Source organism: Chaetodon trifascialis, chromosome 6, assembly GCF_039877785.1.
Source record: "Chaetodon trifascialis isolate fChaTrf1 chromosome 6, fChaTrf1.hap1, whole genome shotgun sequence".
In the NCBI taxonomy this organism is placed as follows: domain Eukaryota; kingdom Metazoa; phylum Chordata; class Actinopteri; order Chaetodontiformes; family Chaetodontidae; genus Chaetodon; species Chaetodon trifascialis.
The window spans coordinates 17,088,759-17,116,005 of record NC_092061.1 but is presented as its reverse complement, the minus strand read 5'-3'; the positions used below and the strand labels follow the sequence as shown (position 1 = coordinate 17,116,005).

Here is a 27,247-nt window from a genome sequence, read left to right as displayed (position 1 = left end):
ACAATAGCCTATAAGCCAAAGTACTCAAAGTGCTCCAAAAAGTGACACAAAACAAGCGAATGTTTTGGAATTGACTGGAGGTTCGTTCTTGACCTTCCTGCTCGTTCTTTGCTGCTGTTTCCAAGGTCAAGACTAAACTTTCATCGTCTTTCGTCTCATTCATCAATAAAATGCATGCTTAAGGGTCTGTGATGTTGTCTTGCTCATTGACACAAAGTTGTACATCTGGTCCTTCATACGTAAGAGCACTGATAAAACTTTTGGTTTGAATCTTCTGCAGTGGACGCCATGGCCTCCACCCTGTCTGTACGCAGCTACTCGGCACGTCAGCCATCCTTCTCCAGCATGTCTGTGAGGGACAGTGGGCGCAGCATCCGCTCCAAGCCTCCCATCTCCGTCAGCACGTTGTCGCTGTCCCGCTCCGTCTCAATGGGCAATGGCCTCAACATGCTTGGCTCCAGCCTCTCCTTCAACGGCCTTGGTGTTGCAGCCAATGAGAAGGAGACCATGCAGTGCCTGAATGACCGGCTGGCCAACTACCTAGACAAAGTGCGCTCACTGGAGAGATCCAACAGTGAACTGGAGGGGAAGATCAAGCAGCTTATGCTGGACAGGGCTCCAAAAGGACATGACATTGAGGGGATGATGGCCCAGGCACATGTCATCGGGCAGGAGGTCAGTGACCAGTAGATCAGATTGAATCTGGTTGCATGTTAACATAATTGATGGGCTTGACCTCAGATTCACATTGAATTAGGTAAAGTCTATATATAAATCTTCACGTTAAATATTACATGAGGAAGGTGTAATGTTGAAATGTCACAATGGTACTTCATACATTGTTTTTTTTTAGCAACATCTATCCAGTGTGTACATGCCCTTTTCTTGTGACACTGAAAACATAGAAACGTAACTGTCCTCCAACTTAACATTAACCTTCAAAGCCAGTGCTTTAGGCAGCAGAATGACTACTGTGGATATTGACATAAGAGAAAAAGAAAAACCTGTTGACGTGGTCCACAAAGCAGCCTTTGTAAGAGATTCAGGATGTGCATCTGCAGCCTGAGAGATTTGGATTTCCAGGGTGATGTGTTTTAGTAAGAGCGTGTATGATTTTGGAGTAAAACACACACACACATTATAAAAAGTACATATGATCTCTCCTCCTCCATACCATCCTCTTACTGAACTTTTCACCATGGTCACTGCTCAGGTGAGGAAGAAGTCGCTGGAGAACGCCCGGATCATGCTGGAGATTGATAATGCCAAGCTGGCGGCTGATGACTTCAGGGTCAAGTGAGTGTCACACAGGAGTTCCTTTATTTTACTTGCCTGTGAGTGTTCACATGGGAGCGCCAGACTGCAAAGCAATGTGAATAAATGACCTTTATGTCAGGCTGTGAAATAAGAGCCCCATTCCCACGGTGCTCAGGCACCCGCAGGAGACGCTCGTGCCATCGGTGAGTGCAGGATGTGATAGAATGTGCAGGTCAAAGAGACGCTGTCCATTTCTGATGAGTCCACAGTTGGCAAGGTGAGACTCATGGAGTCAGGATACACCCACTGCTGGTGTTTTTCACAGAGTGTTGATGGTATGTTCTGCGGCCTGATGTGAAGGAGTGAAACATCAATTGGCAGTGATTTATGGCATTAGTAGCAAAGTGCATGTGTACTTTCTACGCACATCTTTGCATGGTATTTTTCACGCGTGTGCATCCACTTTTTTGAGTGACTTCATGCATTCTGTGCTTGTTTGTATGTGCTGCACTATGCCTAGTTTGTGTCGTACTGTACGTGTCGTCATCAATAGTTACAAAGTACATTTACTCCAGTACTGTACTTAGGTACAAATATGAGGTACTTGACTTGATTTTATGCTACTTAATAATCCAATTATATGATATGGAAGCAGTATACACATACAGTAACAGTATAATATATAACAGTATAAACAGTATAATAAATATATAATCTTAGAAATGTTGCATCAGATGGAATGCTTTTTGATCCACATGCACAGAAGACTTTTTCATGGTTTTTGTAACATCTGCTGGGATTCATCTTTCAAAAACCAGATGCTTAACTGTGACCAGAAATGTAATGATAGGATCTTGAAAGACACAAACTGTGACTGGTGTTGCACACGTCTGCTGATGGCCTCCTTTCGTCTTATTTTAATCCTCCACTGTACGGTGTCTGCAGGTGGGAGGCTGAGGCCACCCTTTGCCAGTCAGTGGAGAGGGACTGTCAGGCTCTGAGAAGGGGAAAGTCTGACCACGACCAGATCATTGCCACTCTGCGTGGAGACTTGGACAGTCTGAAGGAAGAACTCTACTTCCTTAAGAAGAATCACGATGAGGTGAGATCCCTGCCAAGGTGAAGGTCACGTTAAATGTGATCAGTGAACATTTCCTCATCAAGATAATCACTTTTACAAGTTGTCAAGTGTAGCCGTGTTTAAATATGAGATGCCTTTGAAGCCCACTGCATTCTCAGAGCTGCATGAAGCTGGTTTCCTGCACCTCAACGTGATTAATATCATCCAAAAACCACAGAGTTGTAATACATTCCACACTATCAGCAACAAGTGAAACAGGTAGTCATAAACCAGTGCTGTTTGTGTTTGCTCTCTCAGTCAAGTTTTAACAGTATTCAGTATCTGAAACGTGATAATGTTAAGTCTACAGACACACCCTTTGTCTTTGTAGTCATGGTGCTTCAAGATGTCAAGACAACACCCATGACAGGACTATTTGAGCCAATCCAGCCACAGGGATTGTGTGTGTGTAGACAGTAAGGTGTGGTGTCCAGGATGTAGACTGAACCTCCGGTAGACTTGACAGAAAACACTGGAATTTATGAAGAACAAAGAAGGAGTTAATCAGGGACAGTTAAAGCTCATTGGAACATGCCAGCTGGCTGTAAATAACTGGAAAAAACACTTAAACTGTGAAACCGTAACTGTAGTGTCATATTGTTGTCTGATGTGACTGTAATACAGTTACCTGACCTAATCTTGCCTGCATTGCAAACAGGTTCAATAGCCAACAGAAAATTAGGAAAAGTGAGTGACACTAAAGGAAACCCAGGAATTTGCTGACATGGGTCTTTTATTCTTATATTGCTGTCAATTGTGACATTTTACTCTCCACCTTTCCTAAAGCAAAAATACAATACAAATCTGCCGCCTGCCTGCTCACCCTCTCTCTGACCCGTGACCACACCACCCCCGTCCACTGCAAGCTCCATCAGCTTCCCATCCCCCTGACCATCTGGTTTAAAATCCTCCTCATGACCTGCAAAGCCCTCAATAACCTGGCCCCACCCTACCTGATCGAGCTCCTTCACCGACACAATCCTAGATTATTTCTTTTTTTTTCTCCGTGCAGCGTCTTTGAGTACCCTGAAAAGCAACATAAAAGAGCAATGTATTATTATTATTATTAGCAATATTATTAAGATCAAAGTACATTAATACATATATTACATTACATACATTAATGACAGAAATATTCTCACTCTTTCATTTAAAAAAAATTAAGAAAATTGGGTTTGCAGGACTCAGTCGTAGAAATAGGATCTATATAAAATATACCATCAAATAAGCCTCTTTTTTTTGCATGAGTTTGTTTATTTTTCAACTCTGCAATAATCAGGTTTTCAATACTTATTGTGTAAGATAGAAATGTTGCTGCATTAAGCACTGCTTGGCCCTTCGTCCTCTTTAATTCATTGCAGGAGATGAATTCTCTGAAGGCGCGTCTGGCCAACGAGCAGGTAAATGTGGAGGTAGACGCAGCTCAGGGTCCTGATCTGGGGGCCATCATGGCTGAGCTGAGGGTCCAGTATGAGAGCATCGCTCGCAAGAACAAGGAGGAGGCTGAGGCCTGGTACCTCAAGAAGGTCAGTCACTGCAAGAATCAGTTCTTATATTTCTGGTATTTATCCTTTGTGTTTACTGTACATTACAGTATTGATTTAATGTTTGTGTCTACAGTTAGAAGCGGTGCAGTCAGAGGTCAAAGAAAGCAATGAGGCTTTGCGCTGTGCCCAAAGTGAGCTCAGTGAGAGACGACGCTTCCTGCAGGCTCTGGAAGTCGAACTTGATAGTCTTCGGAAGCAGGTACCGTACTGCATAAACACTTTGTGCAGAGGTGTAGTCTGAACATGTGAGCCTCTGTAAGTAATTACCTATTTCTGCAGGGGTAATACTTAACCTCTCGCCTCAGCAGTGAGGTGGCCGGGTGGTCTAGTAATTAGAGAGCCAGAATTCAAACTGGTAGATGTCCAGTTAAAGAAATGCTGAACCCTTACTGACTTCAGAGACACCGGTATGTAGCTGCTCTGACTTGCAGAGATTAATCAAATCCATGTTGCCATTCCTCTACTTGTTTTGAACTCAACCCTGCCCTCACCTCTTTCTTTCTTTACACTGCACACGTCAGCCCTATCTATAGGTAACAGCTTGTAAACAAAGAGCTACTAGTGGTACAATTTACACAGCAATTTCATTCTGCTTCAATAATCAATCAGTTTGACAAGACACAGAGTGAAACAGGCAAGTGTTTTGTCTGTGTTTCCGTTAAATGTGAACACAGATCAAAGAGCACATAGAGGGCTTCACTGGAGGCAAATATAGCTCATAGATGTTTGGCTCATAGTGAGCACACAGTATTGAATGAGATATTATCATGCTGACAGCCTCTAGTATCTCTGGTTGAGTGATGAAGGGAGAAGAATGGATGAGCTCAACAGGTAAACCTACAAAGCAATATTGAGTAGTAAAAACTCCACAGAGAACCTTTAAGCCAAAAGCTTTAGCCTTTCATTTACATCAGTGCTTGCCAGTTAGCTCTTAACCGTTGTCATTTAAAGGTGGGCTCTCTGCATTTAGAGCTGCACTTTGAAATATATTTATGATATGTATCAATGACTATGTCTCAAATGAATATGTGCAATGTGATGGGAGTCATTCATAGTGTCAAACCTACAGAGAATTATCACCAAACAAACACTAAAGCACTTCTGCTTAGCTTTGTAGAGCATTTTAGCATCTTTCAGCTCATTGTTGTGGCTTTACTGCCTGCAACTTTACTGTTGTGGTGAGCCGTAGCGTCATTTCCAGCTGCAGCAGGCAGCAGTTAACAGCAAAATGGTCTGTTCACTACTGTTCACTACCTGTCCTACTGTAGCTGGTGAACATAGTGGAGCATTCAGCAACCACATATTTCTCTCAGGAGTTGGTTGAGACCAAAACAGAGCTAAAAGAAGAATGAATATTGAACCAGGCGCCCAGAATATTAATGTTATTCTGTGTCTGCTGTGTAAATAGGCAAGTGTTTGCTCCCATGTTTGTCATAGTAACTTTAATTGTGATTATGTGATTATACAGTATGTCAACGTTTGCAGCTTGTTCCACTGCCCCCAAGTGGCCAAAAACTCTGTCAATGCAGTTTTAAATGTCAAAATATGATGGTAAAGTTAATTGTGATTTCTCTGTTATTACCTCAGAGGTAAATGTTTCCAGTCTTTATGCTAATTTAAGATAACCTTCTCTTGGCTGTGGCTTCATATTTAGCCTAAAAATCAGGAGAGTATCAATCTTCTCATCTAACCTTGGGCAAGAAAGCAAATATTTTTCCAAATGTCAAACTATTCCTTTGAGAGGTTGGGTTGTTTTGTAATCTCACACACAATATTATTGATGACTGTAAAACTCAGCTCTTGATAATATACACTGGATTATCTTTGCTAAAGTCAAACTGAAATTAGGTTGTGGAAAAAAGTTGTAAATAAAGCATCACCTACAATGAGAACAACCAAAGGAAACCAGCAGATTTACTTGAAGCTGACAAACCTTTTAATGTAGAGTTTCATTGTATTATCTCTTAAATGTTGTGGATGAGATTTGTTGATGTTAACCTGCTACAGCATGCATGTTTAATACATACAATATGTGGGACTGAAATGCTGTTCACAATGTACAAAATGTCTGCTTCATTGTACATTGTTTTGTAATATAGGACAACCTGTCGCCTGCCTTCAGTGATCATTATGTGTACGCTCTGTTAACAGGTCGGTGTGTTGGAAGGAAACCTGGGAGAAACCGGGCACAAATACTCTGTGGAAATGGACCGTCTTCAGGCCACACTGACCCAGCTGGAGGATGAGCTGTCTCAGCTGCGCTTGGACATGCAACGCAACAAGACCGACTACGAGCAGCTGCTGCGCATCAAACAGAACCTGGAGATGGAGATTGCCACCTACAGGAGGCTGCTGGAAGGAGAGGAAATGTAAGTGGGGGCTGGGAGTCCTTACTTAAAACCATATACATGTACAGTTCAATTCTATTCAGAATTATTGTAACTGGAAAGTATTCATACTTCTTGATACCTGTTGGTGGTATTGCTTTCTGCTGTACAGGAGTGCAAGTGGTTATCCTGAATCTATTGTACACTCCAAATAAATGAAGTAGCTTAAAAGTTTGACATGTTTTCATTATGTTGCCTTTCTTGGATTAAGTTGTCCTATTTTTTGTCCTGCAGGGTGAAAGAAACACCTCCACCTCCTAAAAGTAAGTTCAGATTATTTTATTCATGCCTACTAAATGCCATCAACGACCCAAAGCTATTCACGAGGATTTATTGAGTAAAGTTCTCTCTACACTTTCTATACATAGTCTCATAGCAGGATGTCACATGTAAAAAAACACAAAAGGGATGAAAAACCTTTTTGCTGAGTCATCATCATTTGTTAAACCGATAAAAGTCATTCTTAACACTATTTAGATTGATAGTCCCTGGGGTGTACAAAACAGATGATGCAGGAAAATAAATCAAAACGCAGATATCTGTTTTTGCAACAAAAAAAAAAAAAAAAATCCTTAACATTCACGTTTTGCAGACTCTCCTTTTTGCCCACATGTAATTCAGGCATGAAGGCATTTGGGTCATCTGATACCCACATAGCATCTGATAAGAGTTAAAATAGAACTAAACAGCACCAAACAAGTGAGGATTGACCCAGAGAAAGCTGACCTCACTGGAGTTCAATCTCCTCTCTTTGTCATCCCTTTTGTATTTTTTGTCATGAAGTCAGCACGCGCAAGGATGCTGTATGCAGTTTACTGATATTTGGTTACATTTGAGGGTATTGGTGGCCAAAATTGTTAAGATATTGCATTTCAGTGGGGCTTTATAACCACCTAATGGCAAACTAATACTCGTGCAGGCTTTGTATTTTTAGTAGTTGACTGTTAACGCAGCTTTTCAGTGAAGCAGAGAAGAGAGATCAACATCATTCAGCACTTGTTGTGGCAAAAGTGACCAAACCTGGTTTCATTCTTTTACAGAAGACCCAGATGTACGGACCAGGAAAATTGTAAAAGTCGTCACCCAGACCATGGTCAATGGCAAGGTGGTAGATGAGTCCAGTGAGGTGGAGCAGATTGAGGAGCGCAAGAAATGAGCTCTGTGTGCAGAGAAGGAGCAATAATGTGTCTTACACCCAAAGTGCCTGCTGACTGTGGATCAATTCTCACCTCTCTGTTACATGTTTTCCTTATTTTGTGGCATTTGTAATTCCTTAAGCTTTTCAAAAATATAATGAAATGGATTAAAGGTAAAATTAAAATTCGTCCTAAAATAAATGTGCCCCTCATGACATATATCTGTATATACAGTATGAGCAATAAAATGGAAGAAAAACTCATAACATAATGATCCCCTGTGAAGAAATACTAGTAGATGGAGCTGGGACTTACAGTAATAAAAATGTCACACTGTGGACAAAAAATCTCAAGGTACACTTACTAGCTTCCAGGGATTTTAACCACATTTCATAGCCTTCCCCATCAGATGGAGTTTGCTCAGTTGCTCAAAATGTGGAGAAGAAAAAAAAAAAAAAAAAAATGGAAATGGTTATAGTTCCCTCAAGATTTCTTTGCCAAACACTTTTACACTCAATCTTGTTTTCATTCAAATGTGTAGTCTGTCATTTTTCAGTGATACACTTATTAGCTTTCTTGAGAAGAGTTAGATGAGAAGACCTCAGGTATGAAGCTACAGCTGGTAGTCGGTAAGCTTAGATTAGCTTAGCTTAGCTTAGCTTGATATAAAGACTGGAAACAATGGGAGCGTGCTGCTCTAGGTTTTCTCCAACATTAAGAAAACCCACCTACCAGCACCTCTAAAGCTCACTAATCACCACATTAAATCTGATTTGTTTAATTTATACAAACACCAACATGTAAAAGTCTTTATGCTAAGCTAACCTAACCAGCTGCTGGCTGCAGCTTCATCTTTAGTGCACCGATATACGAACAGTATCAATCTTCTCATCTAACTTGAAACTGACTGACATGAAAATGAACAAGAGTATTTCCCACAATGGTGAATTATTTCTTCAATGCTGACAGAGGAGATTTCTGAAAGATTACAGTAAATGTAGTAGATTGAAATTTGTCTTCATTGTAAGCAAAAGCTTTCTAGAAAATCCTCCAACAGTATCCACTGCATGTGCATGATAGTTTCACTGTAAAACAGTAATGGGAGTATTGCAATGTGCTGTAGTTTTATGATAGAAACAAACAGATCAACCAAAGCAAATGTGCAAAGTCAATAAAACACAGTGTTTGAAAATGAAAAAGTATCTGTCCTTTTAGAGAGACTTTCACTCAAACAGAAACTTTGACTGATACCAGGAATAGGAATATAATAGGAGGGGAAACAAAGAAACATATGATTCTACACCAAGAGCACAGAAACTACAAAACTTGCATACAGTGGTATCAGATAGCAGGCTTTGTACACGTGAGTGTTGTGTTTCAGTGTCACTTTCTGGGAGTTTGTGTGCACATGTAGGCTACATACAGCCTTGAGGAATTAAAGCAATGTTGGAACAAAAAAGCTGAAAATACATTTCAGATGTGGACAAAGTGTGAATGCAGTGAAATGAGACGACCACAGCAAAAATGCTGCAGTACTGTGAATATTGGCCATTGTGGCGTCATTCTGGGTCACTGTGATAAAGAACCAAGTCAGATGTCATGGCAGCATGGAGACAATGAGCCCACAGTTAAACAACAAAAGCTAAAAATCGTGTCAAAGGTTTATGTTCTCCACTTGAGACTTTGGCAAAAGACTTTTAGGCGTCAACTCAGAGGATTCTGGTGATTTTTATCATGAAACTCTTTTTTTTCTTTTTTTTTTGACTCCATGTCTCATGACATTTGATCGCCCAGTTAAAGAATGCAAAGTGCAGTGCTGTCATTTGGGGATTTCTACCCCTTTGAGTTTTATGTTTTATGCCTGATCACTGAAGTGTTTAGGTGTGTGTGTGTGTGTGTGTGTGTGTGTGTGTGTGTGTGTGTGTGTGTGTGTGTGTGTGTGTGCGTGTGCGTGCGCGTGCGCGTGCGTGCGTGCATGGCCATGTATTGCTGTACTAGTGCATGTGGGAACATAAATCTGTTTACACAGTCACATTGTACGGACTGGCCTTCTTCATGGGGACAAAACACAGGTCTCCATAATGTAAATCATTAAATTTCAGGGTGAAGACTGGGGTTAAGGTTAGGTTTAAGTGAAAGTTAGAGTGTGTGTGTGTGTGTGTGTGTGTGTGTGTGTGTGTGTGTGTGTGTGTGTGTGACTGTATTGTCTCTCATCTTAATCCACTGACAGTTAACTTAAAGGACAGGTTCATTGTTTGAAATTACAAAGGGTAAGGCTGTTTGATATACTAGAATTATCAAAAATAACACGTTAAAGAGTATTTGAAACAGGTTCATTGGCATTAAAAAGAGGTTTGAATATTCTTACAGTAGTGACAGATTATTCCACCCTTTATAAAAGCAAAATAATACATTGAGGATTCAGTTAAGAAATGAAATGATTCAATATATAGATTTTGTGGACTGAAAATGCATCATCTTTTACAAACTGCTCATGCTTTGAAGGTAAAATTTTAGCATGCAAAATATCTCCACTAATAACAGTCAAGTAAGAGGTACAATCTTTCCCTCTGAATACTTGAGTAATACTAAGCTACAGTGAATTCCAGGGGAATACTTGCTGTGTTGACTTTAGGTTGGGCTAAAAGACCAGATGATTTTGTTAAATTGACCCCTAACTAAGCCACACAACCTTGGTAACTGTTGCTATGCACCTACGCCGCTTACAGTAATGACGGTGGCAGATATACCACTCGCAGAGCGTGGTAATTTTTTAAACAATGGGCCCCTGATTTCAGACAGAGGCAAAGGCAGGCTTCTTATTTTGAGCTGGCAACCATTGATTTGTTGCAGATTTTTTTCCCAGTTGTAGCAAATAGTAAAGGATAAGTTCACATATTTGTCTTCAGTTAGATTCCAATCTAAATATCAAAGCAGGTTTTGTTTGCTGTAATCATTCCTCCTGTTCACACTGGCCATTAAAAAAATGCTTTCAGTGGAAGTGATAGAGACAAAATGCTTGTTCTGTGCAAGAAGCTTAAAAGCTGGTTTTATTTTCCAGGTTTTTATGGATGAATAAATTGAACCTCAATGATTTGGCTCTGGTATGTATTTCTAATCATTTATCACCTTATCTTGCACCAAGACCCCACAGTTGACTTACTTACCTGGAAAAAGAGAGAAAAGTCAGCTTACATTAGCACTTTCATGTCAGTGTAAATATCCTATAGCTTGTTACTCCTGTGTGAAAAGTGGAAAAAACAAAAAACAAACACAGACATTGCCAGAGTAAGATGTCACTGATGATGTCTGAGCCTGCAGTGTCACCAACACACCACCTTCAGCAGAGAATAATATTCTTTTTGTCACCTTGATGAGAAACTTGTAAAATCCAAATATAGATGCTTCTCACTGACCTTTAAAAGTCTGTTAACTTAAGAGTGTCCGGTGAGGTCATTCACAAGATTTACAAGCACACACACTAGACAACAGTTGTTTTGTGAAACTGTGAAACACTGTTACTGTCCCACACAATTTTTCTAAAACAGGACAGTGAGACCTATTTCTCAAACTTGAGATCGTCTTTGAACTGCAATTTAATGAAACTTTCAGTCAAATCTATGCAGCGAATAGGTGACCAGGATTTGTGTTACTGAGTTCATCATCCTCTGTATTGCGCTGGACCGTGTTTTGATAGCATGGTGAATAGCGCCTCCCTGTGGTAAAAAACATACAGTGTCCCTGTAGGAAAAAAAAAAAAAAAAAAACACTGAAGAACAATAAATGGGTTTTCTAAAAGTTGTACATTTCGGTAATGAATATTATATCACTGTATTATAAACATGGATGTTTTAAAGTGTAAATCACTTTAAAAGTTGCAGGTGGTGGTTATAGCTCTACTTTTTGTACTGCTGGGTGGATAATGCATAATGACATCAAATTACTTGATTTATATTTTGTATCAAAAATCTACACCTTAAAGCGGCAGTTCAACCAAATAAAATCAAGAAAAAGAAATATTCTTTCCCTTTCTCCTAAGTTTATGGACATATATGTAGTTCTGGTTTTATTTGGCTGGGGACTTAAAATCAAAACTATCTGCATGACTATGTCAAATAATGTGTGTGAGAAAATGTTTTTGGGTGATCTGAGCCTTCACATCATCTGCTTTGCCCTGAGTCCTCAACGGCTTTCCTGCTGTGCAACTTCTGCATGGAGGTCTAAACATCTTTTTATCTACACTTTAAATCAATTCTGGCATCTGACTTCAAAGTTACTATATGCTGAGATATGCGGCCAACACAGGCAGAGATACGTAGTTTAGAAAAAACATCCCAACGCGCATGCGTGAGGCTCCAGGCGCTCCTTTGTAGTCCACAGGACAAACAATGAACATAACGGCTGTCAATGGGCACCTCCCCTTCAAAAGCAACGGAATAAGACGTAGTCATTATGTAAGTTTGATGCTCAGAAACACTGTCTGATTTCTCAAGTGTGACCCTTTCAATTCGTGATGTTTCAACACAATATTTTCTTTAGTTTAAGGCCGTAGAAAATAAGTTAGCTAAATAACGTTAGAACTTTGCTAGCTTACTGGGAAGAGGTAGCTAGCTAAGTAAGCTAGCTAACCAAGCTAACAGCTGTTAAATAGCCACATAAGATAACAAGTTAGTAACGTTACATTAGCTCAAATACTGTTTTAAGCACTTTTTTCAGGTACATATTCAGGGTAATAATACAAAATATAATCAGCAAATAAACTATTATGTATTGCTATCAGTTACAATACAACTTTATGTCATTCAAATTACCAACAGCTGCAGCATTAAAGTGATTTTCACATGAAAGCATCAATAATTATAATCCAATATAATATATACAAATCAGAAATGGATCATTTTGTATGAGAAGTAGTTTTGTTTTTGGTACTTTAAGTTATATTTTGATGCTAATGCTTGTGATATTTCTATTTTTACTTAATTAAAAGAGCTGAATACGTGATAGATACACTTATTCAAGGAATATAGTTGAAGCTTCCTGTTTAGGGTGACATCAGAGATGAAATCTTTCCTGGCAAAATGCTTATTTATGATTGTATTGCTCTTTTTATGACATTTACAGGTCCGAAAATGACGGCTGTTTTCCTACTCAGATTTTCTCCGCTAACAGATACAAAGCTCTCGACTATGTTTTTGAGGTGAGTTGGTGGCCTGTTAATTTTACTGCAGAGTATTTTCATCAGACCCTAAAGCTGTCCTGCCTCCTCTTCCCTTTCTCTGTCTGTCTTTATTTCAGACCACCACCAGTCTGAAAGTAATGATGAACTTGCTGGCACTGCCAACACCTTACTTATCTGGTACCAATGACCTGAACCCCTACAGTGGGAAGCTGCCTGAAGTCACCTACAGGACACCGTGGATCAGAGGTGCACAAGCAGCCTAACTAATGTCACATAACCACTATGTTGAGTGACACTGTGAGTGTGCTGTAACTGTATATTGTATTCATGTAATGTTAATGATTCACAAATTTAGGGTCCTCTGTCCTCCCCTAGGTAGTGTCACACTACCCAAAATGAAACTACCCACACAAGGGGCTTGTTTTTATATTGACTTCTTTTGTGCTCGTTACAGGAAAGGTGATGTCCACCTGCAGACTTGTTGTCAGTGGTTCTGTGCTTGATGACCTTGGAGAAAAAAAGCAACCGGTTAATTCACCAGAAAGGTTCTGGTCTTTTTCAGAGACTCAGGCTACGTTTACACTTAGGGAAAACGCATATGTTTTCATGCGGTTTGGCCTCTCGTTTAAACGCAGTTTAAAGTTTTTTTCACGGAAAATTACCATTTTTAAAATCTCCAGGCCAAAGTGGAGATTTCTGAAAATGCCAGTTATGTGTTGGCGTGTAAACAGGGTTAAATGGCATTCACGACATGCGACTGAAAATACTTTATGTCATGTGAGCGACCTGTGTTTATCACTCGCACTCATAGGTTTGGCATAGTTATGATGGCGCTTGACGGCGCCATCATAACTATGCCATCGCTATTTAAATGATGTTGTGTGCACGATGTTATTTTTGAAAATGGAGGGGCCAAAACATCTGTTTTTCAAAATACCCTGCTACGTGTAAATGTAGCCTTAAAATCTGTCTCACTGTGCATCATTTTACTCTCATTATGTTTTCTTGCTTGAGTCATAATTTCTATATTTAATCAAGTTGCTCAAAGTTTGATGAAATGTTTTGTTACACTCTAGATTTGCTGTGACTCTGAGTGACATTAAAGAGGCTGTGGAGGTGGTATCCAGCTCTAATCCTGATTCATTAAAAGATTTGGACCAGGATGAGAGTTTTTGCCTTTTAAAAGAGTCACAGGTCAATGATCCACATCAGGAGTCATTCTTCAAGTGGACAGCTAATGAGATGAACCCTGGAAATGAGGACAGAGGTAACTCAACATTCCTGTATGCCCTTAAAGATTGTCTGTGTCACTTATTTCACTGCAGCATTCCCTGTTTTGACTGACACTGATCATCGTCTAACTGAAAAACATGTTTCCTTTTGTTGAAGAGCTCCTGCTAGAGGAGGTCATGGGTGTTGACTACCTGTCAAAGTTGAAGAGACATTTGCCCACGCTGAAAGCCAAATTGTCCAGGCTAAAGACCCTTCCTGTGGCCGACCCTCTGCTGAGCTCAATAGGAGATACCATCTCTGTGGATACCATATTCAGGTGTGTATGTTCACTCTAAAGTTACTTTACTAGATGTCAGCGCTAAAACTGTTGGTTTACCAATCTTTCAGACACTGTGCATCTTATGAAAAGCCTCCTAATGTGATCACCTGCGACATTCCGACATGTGAGGACATTCATGAAGAATTTGGCAAAGAGTCGCTGATGAAGGAGGAGGTAGCTAAAAATTATAGGCCAAATGATTTGCATATGTATGAAATGAATGAAACATTGGTCATTTCTTCTCTGTAGTCTCTGTTGTTGCCAGATGTAGTGGAGATAATGAATCTGAGCCAAGAAAATTGCACCACTTTTTCAAGCATTTATGGTCATATGAATGATGCTCCTGACCGGCTGGATGAGCAACCTCCAGTCCTGGATGTGCTTCATGAAGGTGAAGAGAAGATGAAAATGTTTGTGGATCAAATGAAAATGTGCAGTAGCACAGAAAAGTAAACTGATATACTGTCGTCACATTCCTGTCAGTGTCCCTTTCAGATTTACCAGCGTCAGTGGACATTTCCCAATATGAAATTCGAGAAGAGCCCAGCAAGGTGAATGGAGACCTGATAGAGTCAGAGTGGGCAGGTAAAATTTACAGAGAAAAACACCAAGAATAACCTGTTAGCTGATCATATTTGGACAGAAACGTTATTATTTACCAAAATGTACCACTTACCTAATCCCACAAACCTAATCTTCCTCTAAGGACGTGTGATGCTTCCAAATGAAATGGAGCTGGACGTGACTTTGACGCCAACTCCCAACACCAGTCGAACCCAGATCTGTCTGTCCACGGGTCAACTCCAGAAGGAAGACGTGTCACTGCTCCACAGACGGTGAGTGATGACACCAGGGGACCGTGTGGCCAGACTGCTAATACACCAGTCATCCTGATGAGGCCTAGTTCATTTTTAGACATTTCACAGACACTCAACATAGAACTGAAGTGAGAAACAAGTTCATGAGGAAAAATCACTAGAATTGCTCTGATAGTTAAATATGGCTTTAATGAAAGTGAAAGGCATTTTTTATTATTATTTGTATCTCTGCATAAATGAACAAAATCCTCCATTAATGATTGTCATGCAGATCTTTGGTGTCGGTGAGAGCTCAGACAGAGATGGAGGTGGCACTCTGGAAGGCAGAGAAGCACCCAACCTTTGTGGTTGGCTTTTTGTTGGCAGGTAATTACAAGGCTTAGTTTTACAGCTTTGTAATTAAATACTCCACCAATTCACCTTCAGAGACAGCTGTAGGATGCCAAAGCTCTCCTCCACAAATACTTGAATTAACAAACATGCAAACAAATGAATGAGGTGCATTTAAGATTCACATTCACATCAATGTCCCATCAAAACAGCATTTCTAAGTGTGGAAGAGATTACATACAAGATAAATCAGATAAAAGTATAAGAAGTCACTAAAAAGAATCTACATAAATTATATTTTAAATGGGCTTACTGTGTGTATGTATGACAAAGAGCATTTCTGTAGATTTAATAAACAACACACAGGCTTCCTGGATTTTTATTACACGTACAGAAAGATTGAAACTCAGACATAGTTGAAGTGATTTGGCCTCAGTCTTGAAAGGCTGCTGTAGGTTTTAGAAACCACCAGATGTCACTGTTATGTGTTTAAGGCCCCCACAAGCTTCACCCGCCAATCACTGCTCGCCATTGAACTCAGCTGAATCGTATCTTCTGTGACTCTTCAAAAGTCTCAGATTGGATTTAAAGAGTTCAGATTATTAGCAGAGATGTTGCTTTACTAACTTGCGGCAGGAGTTTGAAAGACACAGGCGTTTATCAGCCAGGGAGGGTCTAACAAATGATGCTATCTACATGGCCTGTAACAAAGTTTTAGAATGGGAATTGTAGGATAGCAAGTGTTTGGATCTCGGTAGGATTAAAAGTCAAATCTAATCTACTGTATTTTCTTTCAGAGCCTGGAATATGTGAACCAGCTGTCACCTTCCAGCCTCTGTCTGAAGCCTTGAGAGTCATAAAGTTGGAGAAACAAAGCTTTGGGTGCGCTGGTGACAAACTGCCGTCTCAGGCGGGGACGGGAGCCCCACAGGTGTATTTGTGCAGCGACTGTGAGTCCACAGAAAACATGAGCTGTGAGTTCTCTTCCACGAAGGAGGAAGAGATGGAAGACTTCAAAAAACTGTCACCTGAACATGAGGAGTGTGAGTCGTCTGTTCTTTTGTCACTAAATCAGTTTAATCAGAGGACAGATGTGAACGTGTTCATTACATCAAATGTGTTTAGTTTATTAGAGGGTGAATTGGCAGAACTTTCAGGAAAAAATAATGTACAAACAAGCAATTAACAAATTTGATAATTAGATAATAGTAATAATTGTTGCAGCAGATTTCTGACATATCTGCTCTCAGTCACAGTTGGATCCATCCTGATGACTCCCACAAACAAAACTCAGTCGCCTCACTGGAGGAAATGTGACGCTGCTGCTTGTCAAGCTGAAACCTCTGCAGACGAGGTCCTCCTTCAGAGAGAGACCATTGCTGATACTTGTGCAGTGATGCACACAGTCAACACAAACAATACAGAAGTAAAACCTGCAGCCTTAATACTTTCAAAACCCACTGCTACCACCAAAGATGAAGTTTCAGACAAGAGGTTTTCAGAAGTTGCAGCTGTGTTTTCTGCTTTTAAGATCAACACAGGTGGAGACAACTGGAAGAAAGAGCAGAGTGGCTACACTCCAGAGCAGGCTTCGTCCTCCAGACTGAATATCAGAGACAATCACAGAGGCCTGCAGGTTACAAGATGTCCACCAGAGAAGGACCTAGACCCTCTGTCCATCTTCATGATACTGAGATCTCAGCAGAGAGCTCCAGCTCCTGCAACAGCTCCGAGCTTAGCGAGCACTCAGCCAGGTAGACTGTGGTGCTGCTGTAGCTACTTTGGTCACTTTCAGTGTTACTTTTTATACATTTTTCTCCTGATGACTTGGATATTTCTTTGTATGCATGTATGCCACAAAATGATAAATTATAGTCTAATGGTAGGAAGGTACCCTTGGTTTAATATATTGCATTGAGAAATGTTACCTGGTCATGTTGATCTCAAAATCATAGCAGTCAAATGTTCTTCAACTTTAGGGTATAAAGTACAAAGAGCTATGAAAGAACTTTTCACTTTGTTCAGGCATTTTTTATTTATTTATTTATTAGAGATCTCAATCAATATGTGCATTTTTGGGTAAGCAGTTATTTTACATATTTATCATGATTTGATTTTGATGATAAAACTTTGGCGCCATCTGGTGGTCACATCCAAAAGAGGCCACCAGATCGAGTTACAAGTCAATCGAATGTAACTCTTCACATAGTAACTTTCATTTATTAGCTATTTTTGTGTTACATTTTCTGTGATTACTGTACATTTTTCTAATGAAAATGATTAATAAGACACAGAGTTAAACAACTAGTCAATTAATTAAAACTAATTAATTAATTAACTGGCAACTGTGTGTGATATTCAGTTAATAATTCCTTAAGCAAAAATGGGGAAAATCTCTTGTTCCAGCTTTTCAAATGTTGATATTTTCTGGGGGCAGGGGGTTGTTTTGTTTTTCAATAGTAAAACTGAATATGTTTGAGTTTTGGAATACCTGACCAACCAAGACATTTTAAGACTTTACTATGGGCTCTTGCTGACCTTTTATAGACCAAATGATAAAGAGATAAATCGAGGAAATAATCAGTGGATTAACTGATAATGTAACTAATCGTTAGAATTAAACCGTTTGGGGTTCAAGTTCATGATACTTTGATACTTGCCGTACTCATGGTCTAATGGCTTGTTCATGTCACTCAGTAATCTCATCCTCTCTTTAGCAGCACCACAGGTGAACCAACAAACACCTGAGCTGCAGCCGTCTCCAGAGAAGATGCAAAGACCCGACAGGAGGCCAGTGTACATGAGAGGTGCTGTGTCAGGAAATGTTACCAGAGAGCTCAGAGCAGCTTGTCAGTCGACGGATCAACTCATCAGTCCTCATGTGAGTCAGTCCATCCCCCAGGACAGACAGGACAGCAGAGTGGTACAAGTCAAAGCTACCGGTACGGCACTTTCACATCACCTTCAGTTCAAATATACCAACACGTGACTTAAATTGTCATTGTTGGACATGAACGTGGATAAGATGGTCTAGATAGTGTTTGAAGTTTGTTTTTTAAACCCTGCGTGCTGCCTTACAGACAGCCAGCAGTGTGCCTACTGTGAGCTGCTGGCCTTTGCTCAGCCTTGCTTGAGCTCTGCCGGACAGCTGGGGCTCAGCCTCCCGGTATGTGGAGACTTCAGCTGCCTGACCCCAGACCAAACACACTTCCTCCTCAAGCAGCAGGAGAAGGCTCTCTGCAGGACACATGCACAGAGCACAGAGCTGGTCAGAGGTACAAAATGTCATCTCAAAAACACATTTGTACAGCCTTATTTGTTACTTCCAGCTGTATACTGTGGTCCTGAGACATTAAATATGTTAAGAAAGGTGTAATGTGTCACAGCTGGTTTGTGTTGCATGCAGATCAGGAACTGCTGTTCAACCAGGCAGCTCTGATTCATGTGCTGGTGACGTTCAAGGAGCTGCTGCTGAAGTGCAACCTTAGTACTGCAGTGGGTCAGTAAAGCCTCTTGAATGAGCTGAACGTTTTCAGGGCTTTTTATTTTTAGCTTCGACAGTTTAAATGTTTGTCATCCACCACTGTGCGTTTAAATAATCTCCCAACCTCTGGCTGTACCATAGTGTACACCATACTGTTATGTTTATGGCCTTCTCCTTACACGCTGAAGAGTATTTGACCCAGGCAGCTGAGGCGTGTGCAGAGCCAAATCTGGAGCAGCTGGTGAAGAGGCTGAAGATCATCCTCTACCTCAGTAACAAGAACCGGGAGCCCAACCTCAAACTACTGCAGCTGCAGCGAGTGCTGGCTGCATGGCTGCATGGCAGGAAAGGACAGGACACCACTGAGAAAGTCAGTTCACAACGGGAGGAAAATTTAAGTTGATTGGTTTGCGCAGTTAATTTTGTACGAGCCATGTGACATATTACAGTTTGGTTGCTGAAATTTGGAAATTCTGACCTCTTGTTTTGTTTCATTTCATTGTAAACACCTGCTGTAACTGCAATTAGTCAATGATAGGAAGTAAGATAAAATAAATCTACATTGCTCCACAAATCATTAATAATCAACACATCATTTAATGTTTGAATATTTATTTGATATTTTCCTGGTTGATCTGTCATCTGTAGACTCTTGTCATGATATCAGTTGACTGTGACGACAGCAGATCTATAATCATCAACAGCTTGAGACAAGTGACCGGTGAGCGACTTTTAGCCATTTCACAAATCAACTCCGATACACTCGCCTCTCACAAAGTAAAAAAAAGGTTCTTTGTAACAGTGCTACTAACACATTATCATGAATCGTTTTTTTTTTCATCTCAGGTGCAGCTGTAACTGCAGTTTATCCCGAGAACCACAAGAAAAAACTAAATGGTGCCAATGTGGTCAGCAGGTAAAATCGTCCAGGTTTTGTGGCAGTTATTTCATATCTTGGCACAAGTAAAATGTATACAGCAAATAATTGTTTACAGTACTCTTAAGTGTGAGACTTTGACCCCTGGTTTCCCATTGGGTCAAAGTATCCCTCCACTGGGTGAGTAAAGAAAGTGCTTTGGCATACTGGAGCGAACAGTAATTGTTTTGCTGTGCTAAAGGAAATATCTCAAGCTGCTACGTTATGTCAAACAAAGTGTTGTTTTCACACTCCCATCCTGTTCCACCAGCATCCGCGACAGTGTGTGCGTGTTGGTGTGTGAGCAGCATGTCGGCCCTGACTTCCCGTGGACCTGTTTCTCTCTGGTGGTGGACTATGACCATCCAGGCCAATCAGTGTGGGCCACGGTGTGCAGAGAGAGGAGCGTCAGCCACCTCACCTTCAGCACAGTCTTCTCTGACGCTGGTCAGCTCCCACCTGATACATACGCCGTATTATTGCACAGCGATATCTGATGTCATTTGTTTTTCTCTGAATTTGTGTTATTTCCCAGACAAGAAGGAAAGGGCCTCGTGGTGCCTGGAGGACAATGTGCCGTATGTGTTGTTTGTGACAGAGGGGCTTCTCAGCTGTCCACTGCTGCTCCAGACTCTCGAGTCAGGGTACAGTCTCACATTCCTCGAGTCTAATTAACCCGTATGGTTAACATCGTATGCAGGCAGTAAGAATGACAAATACCTGCATTTCAATTGCACAGTGTTTTTCAGGGGTAATCAGTCAACATTTTGCCAAACATACTGACAGAAAAACTGGGTTGGTTGGTGGCTCCTAAAAGCCGTAAAGCCTTTCCTTTAGATATTAAAAAAGTAAAATGTGCATCTGCTTCACTTCTTACATTTTCAGCCTTTTCTTCTACCTCCTAACCTCATTGTTAAGATTGAAACTAAAAATTACTTTTATTATCGAATTATCAAATGATTGATTCAATTCAATTCAATATTCCTTTATTAGTCCCACGAGGGGAATTTCCAAAAACAGATGCCCCGTGTTCATTGCTTCAGCTTTAGTAGTTGCACTAGTGTGACTCTCTAAGGTCAATCCTACTGTCCTGAAGGATTTAGCTGACTCAGGTGGTGTTCACCTATATATAGTGTCGGTCAGGACATGGACTCTGGACTGGATTTGATAAGACTTTACTGAAGGGTTTAGGTTTAGTGCTCAGCTGCGTAGGCACAAATGCAGTCTTTCAATCTTCTCCAGCTGTCCACCACAATGCAGCAGTGTGGGGGTGTGTGGTCTGAATAAACGAGAAATACAAGCTCAGTTAACCACACAACAGTTAACTGAACAGTCCATGTACTCTCCGTCACTTGGTTCCTTTCTACCTGCTGATAACCTTATGTCAGGTGCCTGTATGTGTGTTATATATGTTACAGGTTTAACATAACTGTGCTGGAGAGGTGCTACTGTCCGTCCTTGCAGATGCTCGGAGGGACCCAACACTACACTGTGATCACAGTGGATGAGAGCACTGCTGTTATCATTCAGGTACCAGGGGCAGATTCACAAAAATCCACTCTGATGCTGAATTTCATCCATGGATTTATCTCCCTCTACTGAGCTTCTTTGGTATTGCATCAAAATGCTGAAAAAGATTTCAATTTCTGCAACGTGTGTGTGTGTGTGTGTGTGTGTGTGTGTGTGTGTGTGTGTGTGTGTGTGTGTGTGTGTGTGTGTGTGTGTGTGTGTGTGTGTGTGTGTGTGTGTGTGTGTGTGTGTGTGCGTGCGTGCGTGCGTGTCTGTGTGTGTGTTGGGGGCAGGAGCAGGACGAACTGTGCCAGGGGAGAGCCAGTGAAGGAGTGGTGATGAGGCTGACCGCTCTCTCTCTGCAATATAGCTGTTGTTGGCTCATCCTGCACTGCCCAAACAGCCAGTGCAGAGGGTTGGTGTTCAAACACACACAAACATAAATACAGTACAAGCACATACACAGACATCTCGTTATGTGCATGTGTCACCATCGCTGCTTCTGTCTGTGTGTTGGCAGATTTTCCAGCGAAGCCTTCAGCAACTTGGTGTTGGTTTACTCATCTCTGGTGCTGTTCAGCATGAAGTCAGAGGATCTAGACATTAAGGTAGAACAGAAACATGATCTGTTTTTCAACTATGGGTACACCTCAAAGTCTCTTGCTTTGCATCCACTTGTTTCCCTCACTTGCGTCTTAGTCCCTCCCACCAAGAATGCATGCCAGGAAACCACACGAGAGACGAAACTATGAGAAAATACGTTTTTAGAGAAATGAGACATGAAGCCACGTCTGTTTCTGATGACGGCAGCTGATCACAGCTGGATCAGCTGTCAGTGGGCTTTGGCTGTAGAGACTTTTGATGGATTTGTGTTTGCAAACGTGTGTGCTGTGCTAATAATAGTAAAAGCACACAGTTATCAGTGCCAGAGTAGCATGTTTTCTCTCTGTAGCCTGTTATCTGTTAAACAAACACCTGCACCTGAGTAACAGCCTGCATTCCTGATTTATACTGTGTCCTGCTCAGAGGCACAGAAGCCACCTCTGCTGACAGAATTCATGTTATTTATTCATTAGATGCATCTGTATTTACTGATATTCTGACTGTGATTATTTAATAACCCAGAGCATTACTATGGTGTCTTTTGAACACTGGAAATCGTTTATTAGGCTAAATATTTCATGGAAAATGTAAGTTATGTAACGCTCAGGAATCATCAGTCTCACATGTGACAATAAACAAAGTAAAAAGTAGTGCTGTCAAAAATATCGTGTTATTAACACGTTAATGCAAATCAATTTTACAGCACCTTTTTTTTTATCACGAGATTAACGCTCTGTGTGACCTAGTGAACTTGTAGTTTTTTATAAGCTGTGGCCACTGCTAGTAACGTAAGAGAATCTACAGGATCCGGTTATAAACCGGAAACAAAACAATAGACACACCCCACGCACGTGTTTGGTCTTGACTGCTCGCTAGCTGTAAAGGAGTAGGCTACCATTTTTGTGTGGATGTCAAGCGCGAAAGGCCGAAATGGATGCAAACAAGATTCTGAATGGAAAGTTTAGTTTCAGAAAGTTGCCAGATGGGTCGACTGTCAAGACCAAAGTTATCTGTGTGTATTGTCGGTGTGAACTGAGTTATCAACGTAGCACATCCAGTCTGAAATACCACTTGATGGCTAAACATCATCATCATCATCATTCAAACGTGAATGTGCTCAAAGTGAGAATGTTAGTGTGAAATATAACACTACACGTTGTTGTTGTTTTCAACTAAAAAACATTTGCATGAAGCAAGCCTATCCACTTTTCCATGTTGGTAACAGTATTAAAATGATAACTCAAGGGACATTTAAAATAGATGAAAATGTGTGATTAATTTGCGATTAATCGCGATTAAATGTTTTAATCGATTGACAGCACTAGAAAAAAGTGTTTCTTGCTGACAGACAGACTCTCTGTTTGTGGTCCTATTCTTATTAAGACCTACAATTTCCAGATTTTTAATGAGATGGTGAATCAGAAAAAAAAAAAATTGGAGTGATGCACTTCATTTTAATCTTCAGTCCAGAATGAAACCCCAGTGTTATGACACATTGGAGGGGTGTGTTCTCTCTACTCACTACATCTCTCAACAGAGTTGGTTGTATATTTTGGTGGTGGGCCAGATACCAATATAAACCACCTCTGCTGTGTTTTTCAGGTGCTGATTGTGTCTGAAGTGATGGAAATAGCCAGATGGATCAGTCAGATCTGCATCCACAGCCTGATGGCCAGTGACAGGGACCCTCTGGACTACCTGGACAGAGACTGGCTGAATGTGATTCCCTCACAGGTGATTTATCTATTTTGCATCATTAACCACTTCAGACCAACTCATGCAGGATAACTTCAGGTAAACAGCTGAAGAGGCGCCTGCTGTTCCTCCAACTTGAGGAGGTTTTTATAATATGTGTTTGTACTGTACGTGTTCACATTGTGTTTTGTTCTCCCTCCAGGAGGAAAATTGTCTGTTGCAGTTCCCGTGTATTAACCCTCTGGTCAGCCAGCTCATGCTGAGGAGAGCACCGTCCCTCCAGTGGCTGCTGGGAGCGTCTCTGTCTCAGCTGAAGGAGCTGCTGCCTGAGGTGCCACACAAAGTCCTCAAGGTGATCTGAGATATATGACCACGCTTAGATATACCACACATGGCTCTGTGATATAATCTGTTTCATGTAAGTGCATCTTAATATGGGTTATGCTGAAAGCACATCAGCCAAGACATAGGAAAGTATCTCGATGTGCAACTGTGGGTCACAAATAGAAAGAATGAGAAGAGAGTGGGGAGGTCATCTTCCTGCTACGTACTGTAGCTGCATTCATGAAAAATAGAAAAAGTGTGGAAGTCAACTTCTAAAAACAACAACTTTTACATATTTCTTTCATCATTAAGTTACAGTTCATCCTCAGATCAGTCCAGATTCCTGTGACTTCTGTTGTGACATTCAAACTTCTTGTTGGAGTACTCTAAGAACCACATTATTACGATAATTGCAGTTCTAAATTATTATCCTGTTAGCATGTCAAAATCATTATGCTTTGCTCCAAACTTATTTCTGTATGTATCTTGAAATGTAATTCAAAGCACTTCACATTAAAACAAAATCAAAGACAATCAGACTTCTCACTCACTCTTCTCTGCCTGGTTTTAGCTGTTCAGTGATACCACCTCCCTGTACACTCAGACCACAGATCCAAACCAGCCAGAGTCTCAGACAGTCATCACTGAGACAAACCAACTAACCAGCCCACCAAACAGCCCCTGGACCCCCACTGCTGAACCCAAGCACATTAGCTCTGACCCACAACTAGAATCCTCCACCAACCCCCATCCAGAACTCTTCTGTAGTGACCACAACACCAGCTTCATGTTGGGAACTGATCGCAGCATCTGTGATCCAGACCCGATGGTGCAGGATGGCGACACAGATTTCAGGCTCGACCTGAGTTCTTCCTTTGGGGGCCCAGATGTTCACCTGCAGAGCAGCTGGACCCACAGTGATCCATGGAAGGGAGAGGATGGAGGCAGAGAGCAGGGGAAGTTTTCAGGCTGGAGAGACAGAGCTGGAGCGGTGGGGGGAGTTGTTGAAAGAGGAAACAATGAGTGGACTCACACTCCAGCAAAGCTTGACAGTCCTTTAAAGCTGGACCCCATGTTCAGTCACATGTCCACGTGCTCTACAGTCCACAGCAACCTCCACCGTCCAGACGGTCTGAGCCCTCCGACAGAGGTGATGCGGTGGGGGTGGGGTCGAGGTCAAAGCTACAACCACTGCCTCAGCAGCAGTAGAGAGACAGCAGCAGTTTCAGCTCAATATGGCTCCAAATTCTGGGTTGGAAAAGAGAGGAAGAGGAGCAGCGAGGCAGCAGGTTTGGTTGGAACAGGTGTATGATAGAGGCAACAGGTGTGTTTCCATCCACCTCTTCTGTGATACATGAAACAAACAGAAACTATGTAGTTACATTCTTTCTTTATTGTTTTCCATCAATGATACTTTTTTTTTGTTTTTTTCTCATTCATTATATCGTCTCACCCTCTTCTTCTGCAGTGGTTTACTTCTACCTGACTGCAGAATTAGTGTCACTGACCCAACTATTATTCAAATAACAGCAGTGGGTGGAAAAGTGTTCTCATTTTCCAATTTTCTAGAAAATTTGTTTCAAATTTCAAGGACATTTGGATGGAAACCTGGTTAATGTCTGTCTTTAAGTCTTTTTAAAGCTTCATCTAACAGACTGAGATTTTTCCTTGTGTTTGTCTTGCAGTGTTGACTCCACTGAAGAAGGGCAGGTTAAGCTATGAGAGGGTGCCGGGCAGAAGTGATGGACAGACGAGGCTTAAATTATTTTAGGCATGAAGGCTTTGTTCCTGTGGCCTGTTTGAAAGAATAGAGAGGAATAGGTTTTGTTACGTTCAAGTCATCAGTTTCATAATTCAAGTTTAATTGAACAGTTCTTATTCAGATGAAATAATATAATCAGTTTAGATTTGTCTGGTTTGACTGCAAAAAATTTTTTTGTTTGTTTTTTAATTCTACATTTTAGACATTTATTCTATATTTAATGAACAGCAGCCTTTGTCTGTTTTCTTTTCAAACAGCTGGAAGGTAATGAGAAAGAAAGCAGGAATATTAATGAAATAATAAACTGCATTAGTTGCTGACAAAATAATTTAAATTTTATTCTGTCAAATATTCTAATAATATAGTTCTGATATTTATTATACTAGTATTTTAAAATACTTACAAAGTGTTGCTATGATAGTGCTTGTTATTACTTGTTTTAAGACTTGTTATTTATTTAATTAAACCTGGATGCCTGTGTATAAAGAGAATAAATACCAATATAACACAGGTGTACATATACAAGTTGTAATTGTTGCACACTGCACATTAATTACACTCGCTCATTTCACATATGAATTTGAATATATTGAATATATAGTTTAAATGTCATATATACACATATATATGTATATATACATATATGTGTGTATGTGTTTACATTTTTCTTTTTTACAGATTAAGATTAAACATTACAGTTACAACTGTTTGCACAATTTGTTTTGCCCCTCCTCACTGAGCATGCTCAGTAGTGAAAAACAAATTGTGATTTATGGTTGGGGGGTGGGATCGAGGGGTCTTTCCCAGCTAAACTGATAAAGCTTCTCATTTTAGCAGCTCCAATGGTGGGGCTATTTTTTTTTTTTTTTCTTTTTCATTTAGTGGAGCAATCCCCTTATCATCGTCTCTCAGCATGTGGAGAGAGTGCTTATCTTCACGAGCCAGCAGAGTGAAGCCAGCTCCCTCAGGAATGATCCCCAGACAAAGACGACCCCCGGGGACATCAACTCCAAGCCTCCCTGCCTCTGGACAGCCATATCCAGCACTGGCTAGCCACCATCAATAACCTGCCAGATTTTTTTTTTTTTTTTTTTTTTTAACACCTCTCTCTGTCTCTGTCTGTCTCTCTGGCCTCTGCCTTCTAACAAGCAGTGGACAAACAAAGAGACAAACTAAATGGTTTGTTTTTTAATGGCACGAGGACAAAAGCTGTGGTGGCAGGACGGTCAAAGGAGTCCCCCAGTTCCCCATATGAAGGCTAGGTAAATAGCAGTGTAATGGTGCACTAATTGCCCCTGACTATACTTAAGCCCAGGACTGAATGGGACAGGAGACATATTGTGGGAATTAACAGGCTGTTTAAACCAAAGCCATCCTTTACATTATTCTGCTCTGGCTGTGGCTGGAAAGGTCACACAGCTGTTATCTTTAATCACAGGCAGCAGTTAACTGTGTCACCGGTGTGTTTCCTCTCTTCTGTCAATAACACCCAGAGCCCCAGCGAGGGGGGCTCGTGACCAAGGTGCACATTTGTTGGTTTAAATCTGCACTGATTTAAGAAGTGATGCATCCCTACAAACAGCAATTATAAGGCAAAATTGGCCCAAGCAGTAATAAATTGCTGCTAT

At 40.8% G+C, this 27,247-nt stretch overlaps 2 protein-coding genes across 2 annotated transcripts; both read left to right on the top strand.

Annotated features, from left to right (window-relative positions):
- Positions 1 to 288: 288 nt before the first annotated feature.
- krt1-c5 (keratin, type 1, gene c5) lies at positions 289 to 7,467 on the top strand. Its single transcript, XM_070964650.1, has 8 exons — positions 289 to 675; positions 1,214 to 1,296; positions 2,203 to 2,359; positions 3,739 to 3,903; positions 3,998 to 4,123; positions 6,076 to 6,293; positions 6,546 to 6,574; positions 7,352 to 7,467. Exons 1-8 carry the CDS (start codon positions 289 to 291, stop codon positions 7,465 to 7,467), a joined length of 1,281 nt encoding a protein of 426 aa, XP_070820751.1.
- A 3,678-nt stretch (positions 7,468 to 11,145) lies between these two features.
- LOC139332182 (protein shortage in chiasmata 1 ortholog) lies at positions 11,146 to 25,628 on the top strand. The gene is made up of 28 exons (XM_070963915.1): positions 11,146 to 11,168; positions 12,569 to 12,644; positions 12,743 to 12,872; positions 13,081 to 13,171; positions 13,703 to 13,893; positions 14,016 to 14,175; positions 14,247 to 14,352; positions 14,428 to 14,569; positions 14,662 to 14,763; positions 14,885 to 15,014; positions 15,268 to 15,362; positions 16,124 to 16,369; positions 16,577 to 17,080; positions 18,047 to 18,268; positions 18,407 to 18,601; positions 18,733 to 18,825; positions 18,999 to 19,180; positions 19,459 to 19,531; positions 19,657 to 19,726; positions 19,998 to 20,173; positions 20,262 to 20,370; positions 21,145 to 21,256; positions 21,529 to 21,650; positions 21,756 to 21,843; positions 23,441 to 23,572; positions 23,736 to 23,885; positions 24,429 to 25,161; positions 25,543 to 25,628. Exons 1-28 carry the CDS (start codon positions 11,146 to 11,148, stop codon positions 25,626 to 25,628), a joined length of 4,539 nt encoding a protein of 1,512 aa, XP_070820016.1.
- Positions 25,629 to 27,247: the final 1,619 nt, after the last annotated feature.

Coding starts and splice junctions, on each gene's coding strand:
- krt1-c5 (XM_070964650.1), top strand. CDS start 289: ATGGCCTCCACCCTGTCTGTACGCAGCTACTCGGCACGTCAGCCATCC. Junction 2,360..3,738: donor TTAAGAAGAATCACGATGAG/GTGAGATCCCTG, acceptor AATTCATTGCAG/GAGATGAATTCTCTGAAGGC. Junction 4,124..6,075: donor TTGATAGTCTTCGGAAGCAG/GTACCGTACTGC, acceptor CTCTGTTAACAG/GTCGGTGTGTTGGAAGGAAA.
- LOC139332182 (XM_070963915.1), top strand. CDS start 11,146: ATGGTGAATAGCGCCTCCCTGTG. Junction 19,181..19,458: donor GACAGGACACCACTGAGAAA/GTCAGTTCACAA, acceptor TGTCATCTGTAG/ACTCTTGTCATGATATCAGT. Junction 25,162..25,542: donor AGCAGGTTTGGTTGGAACAG/GTGTATGATAGA, acceptor TTTGTCTTGCAG/TGTTGACTCCACTGAAGAAG.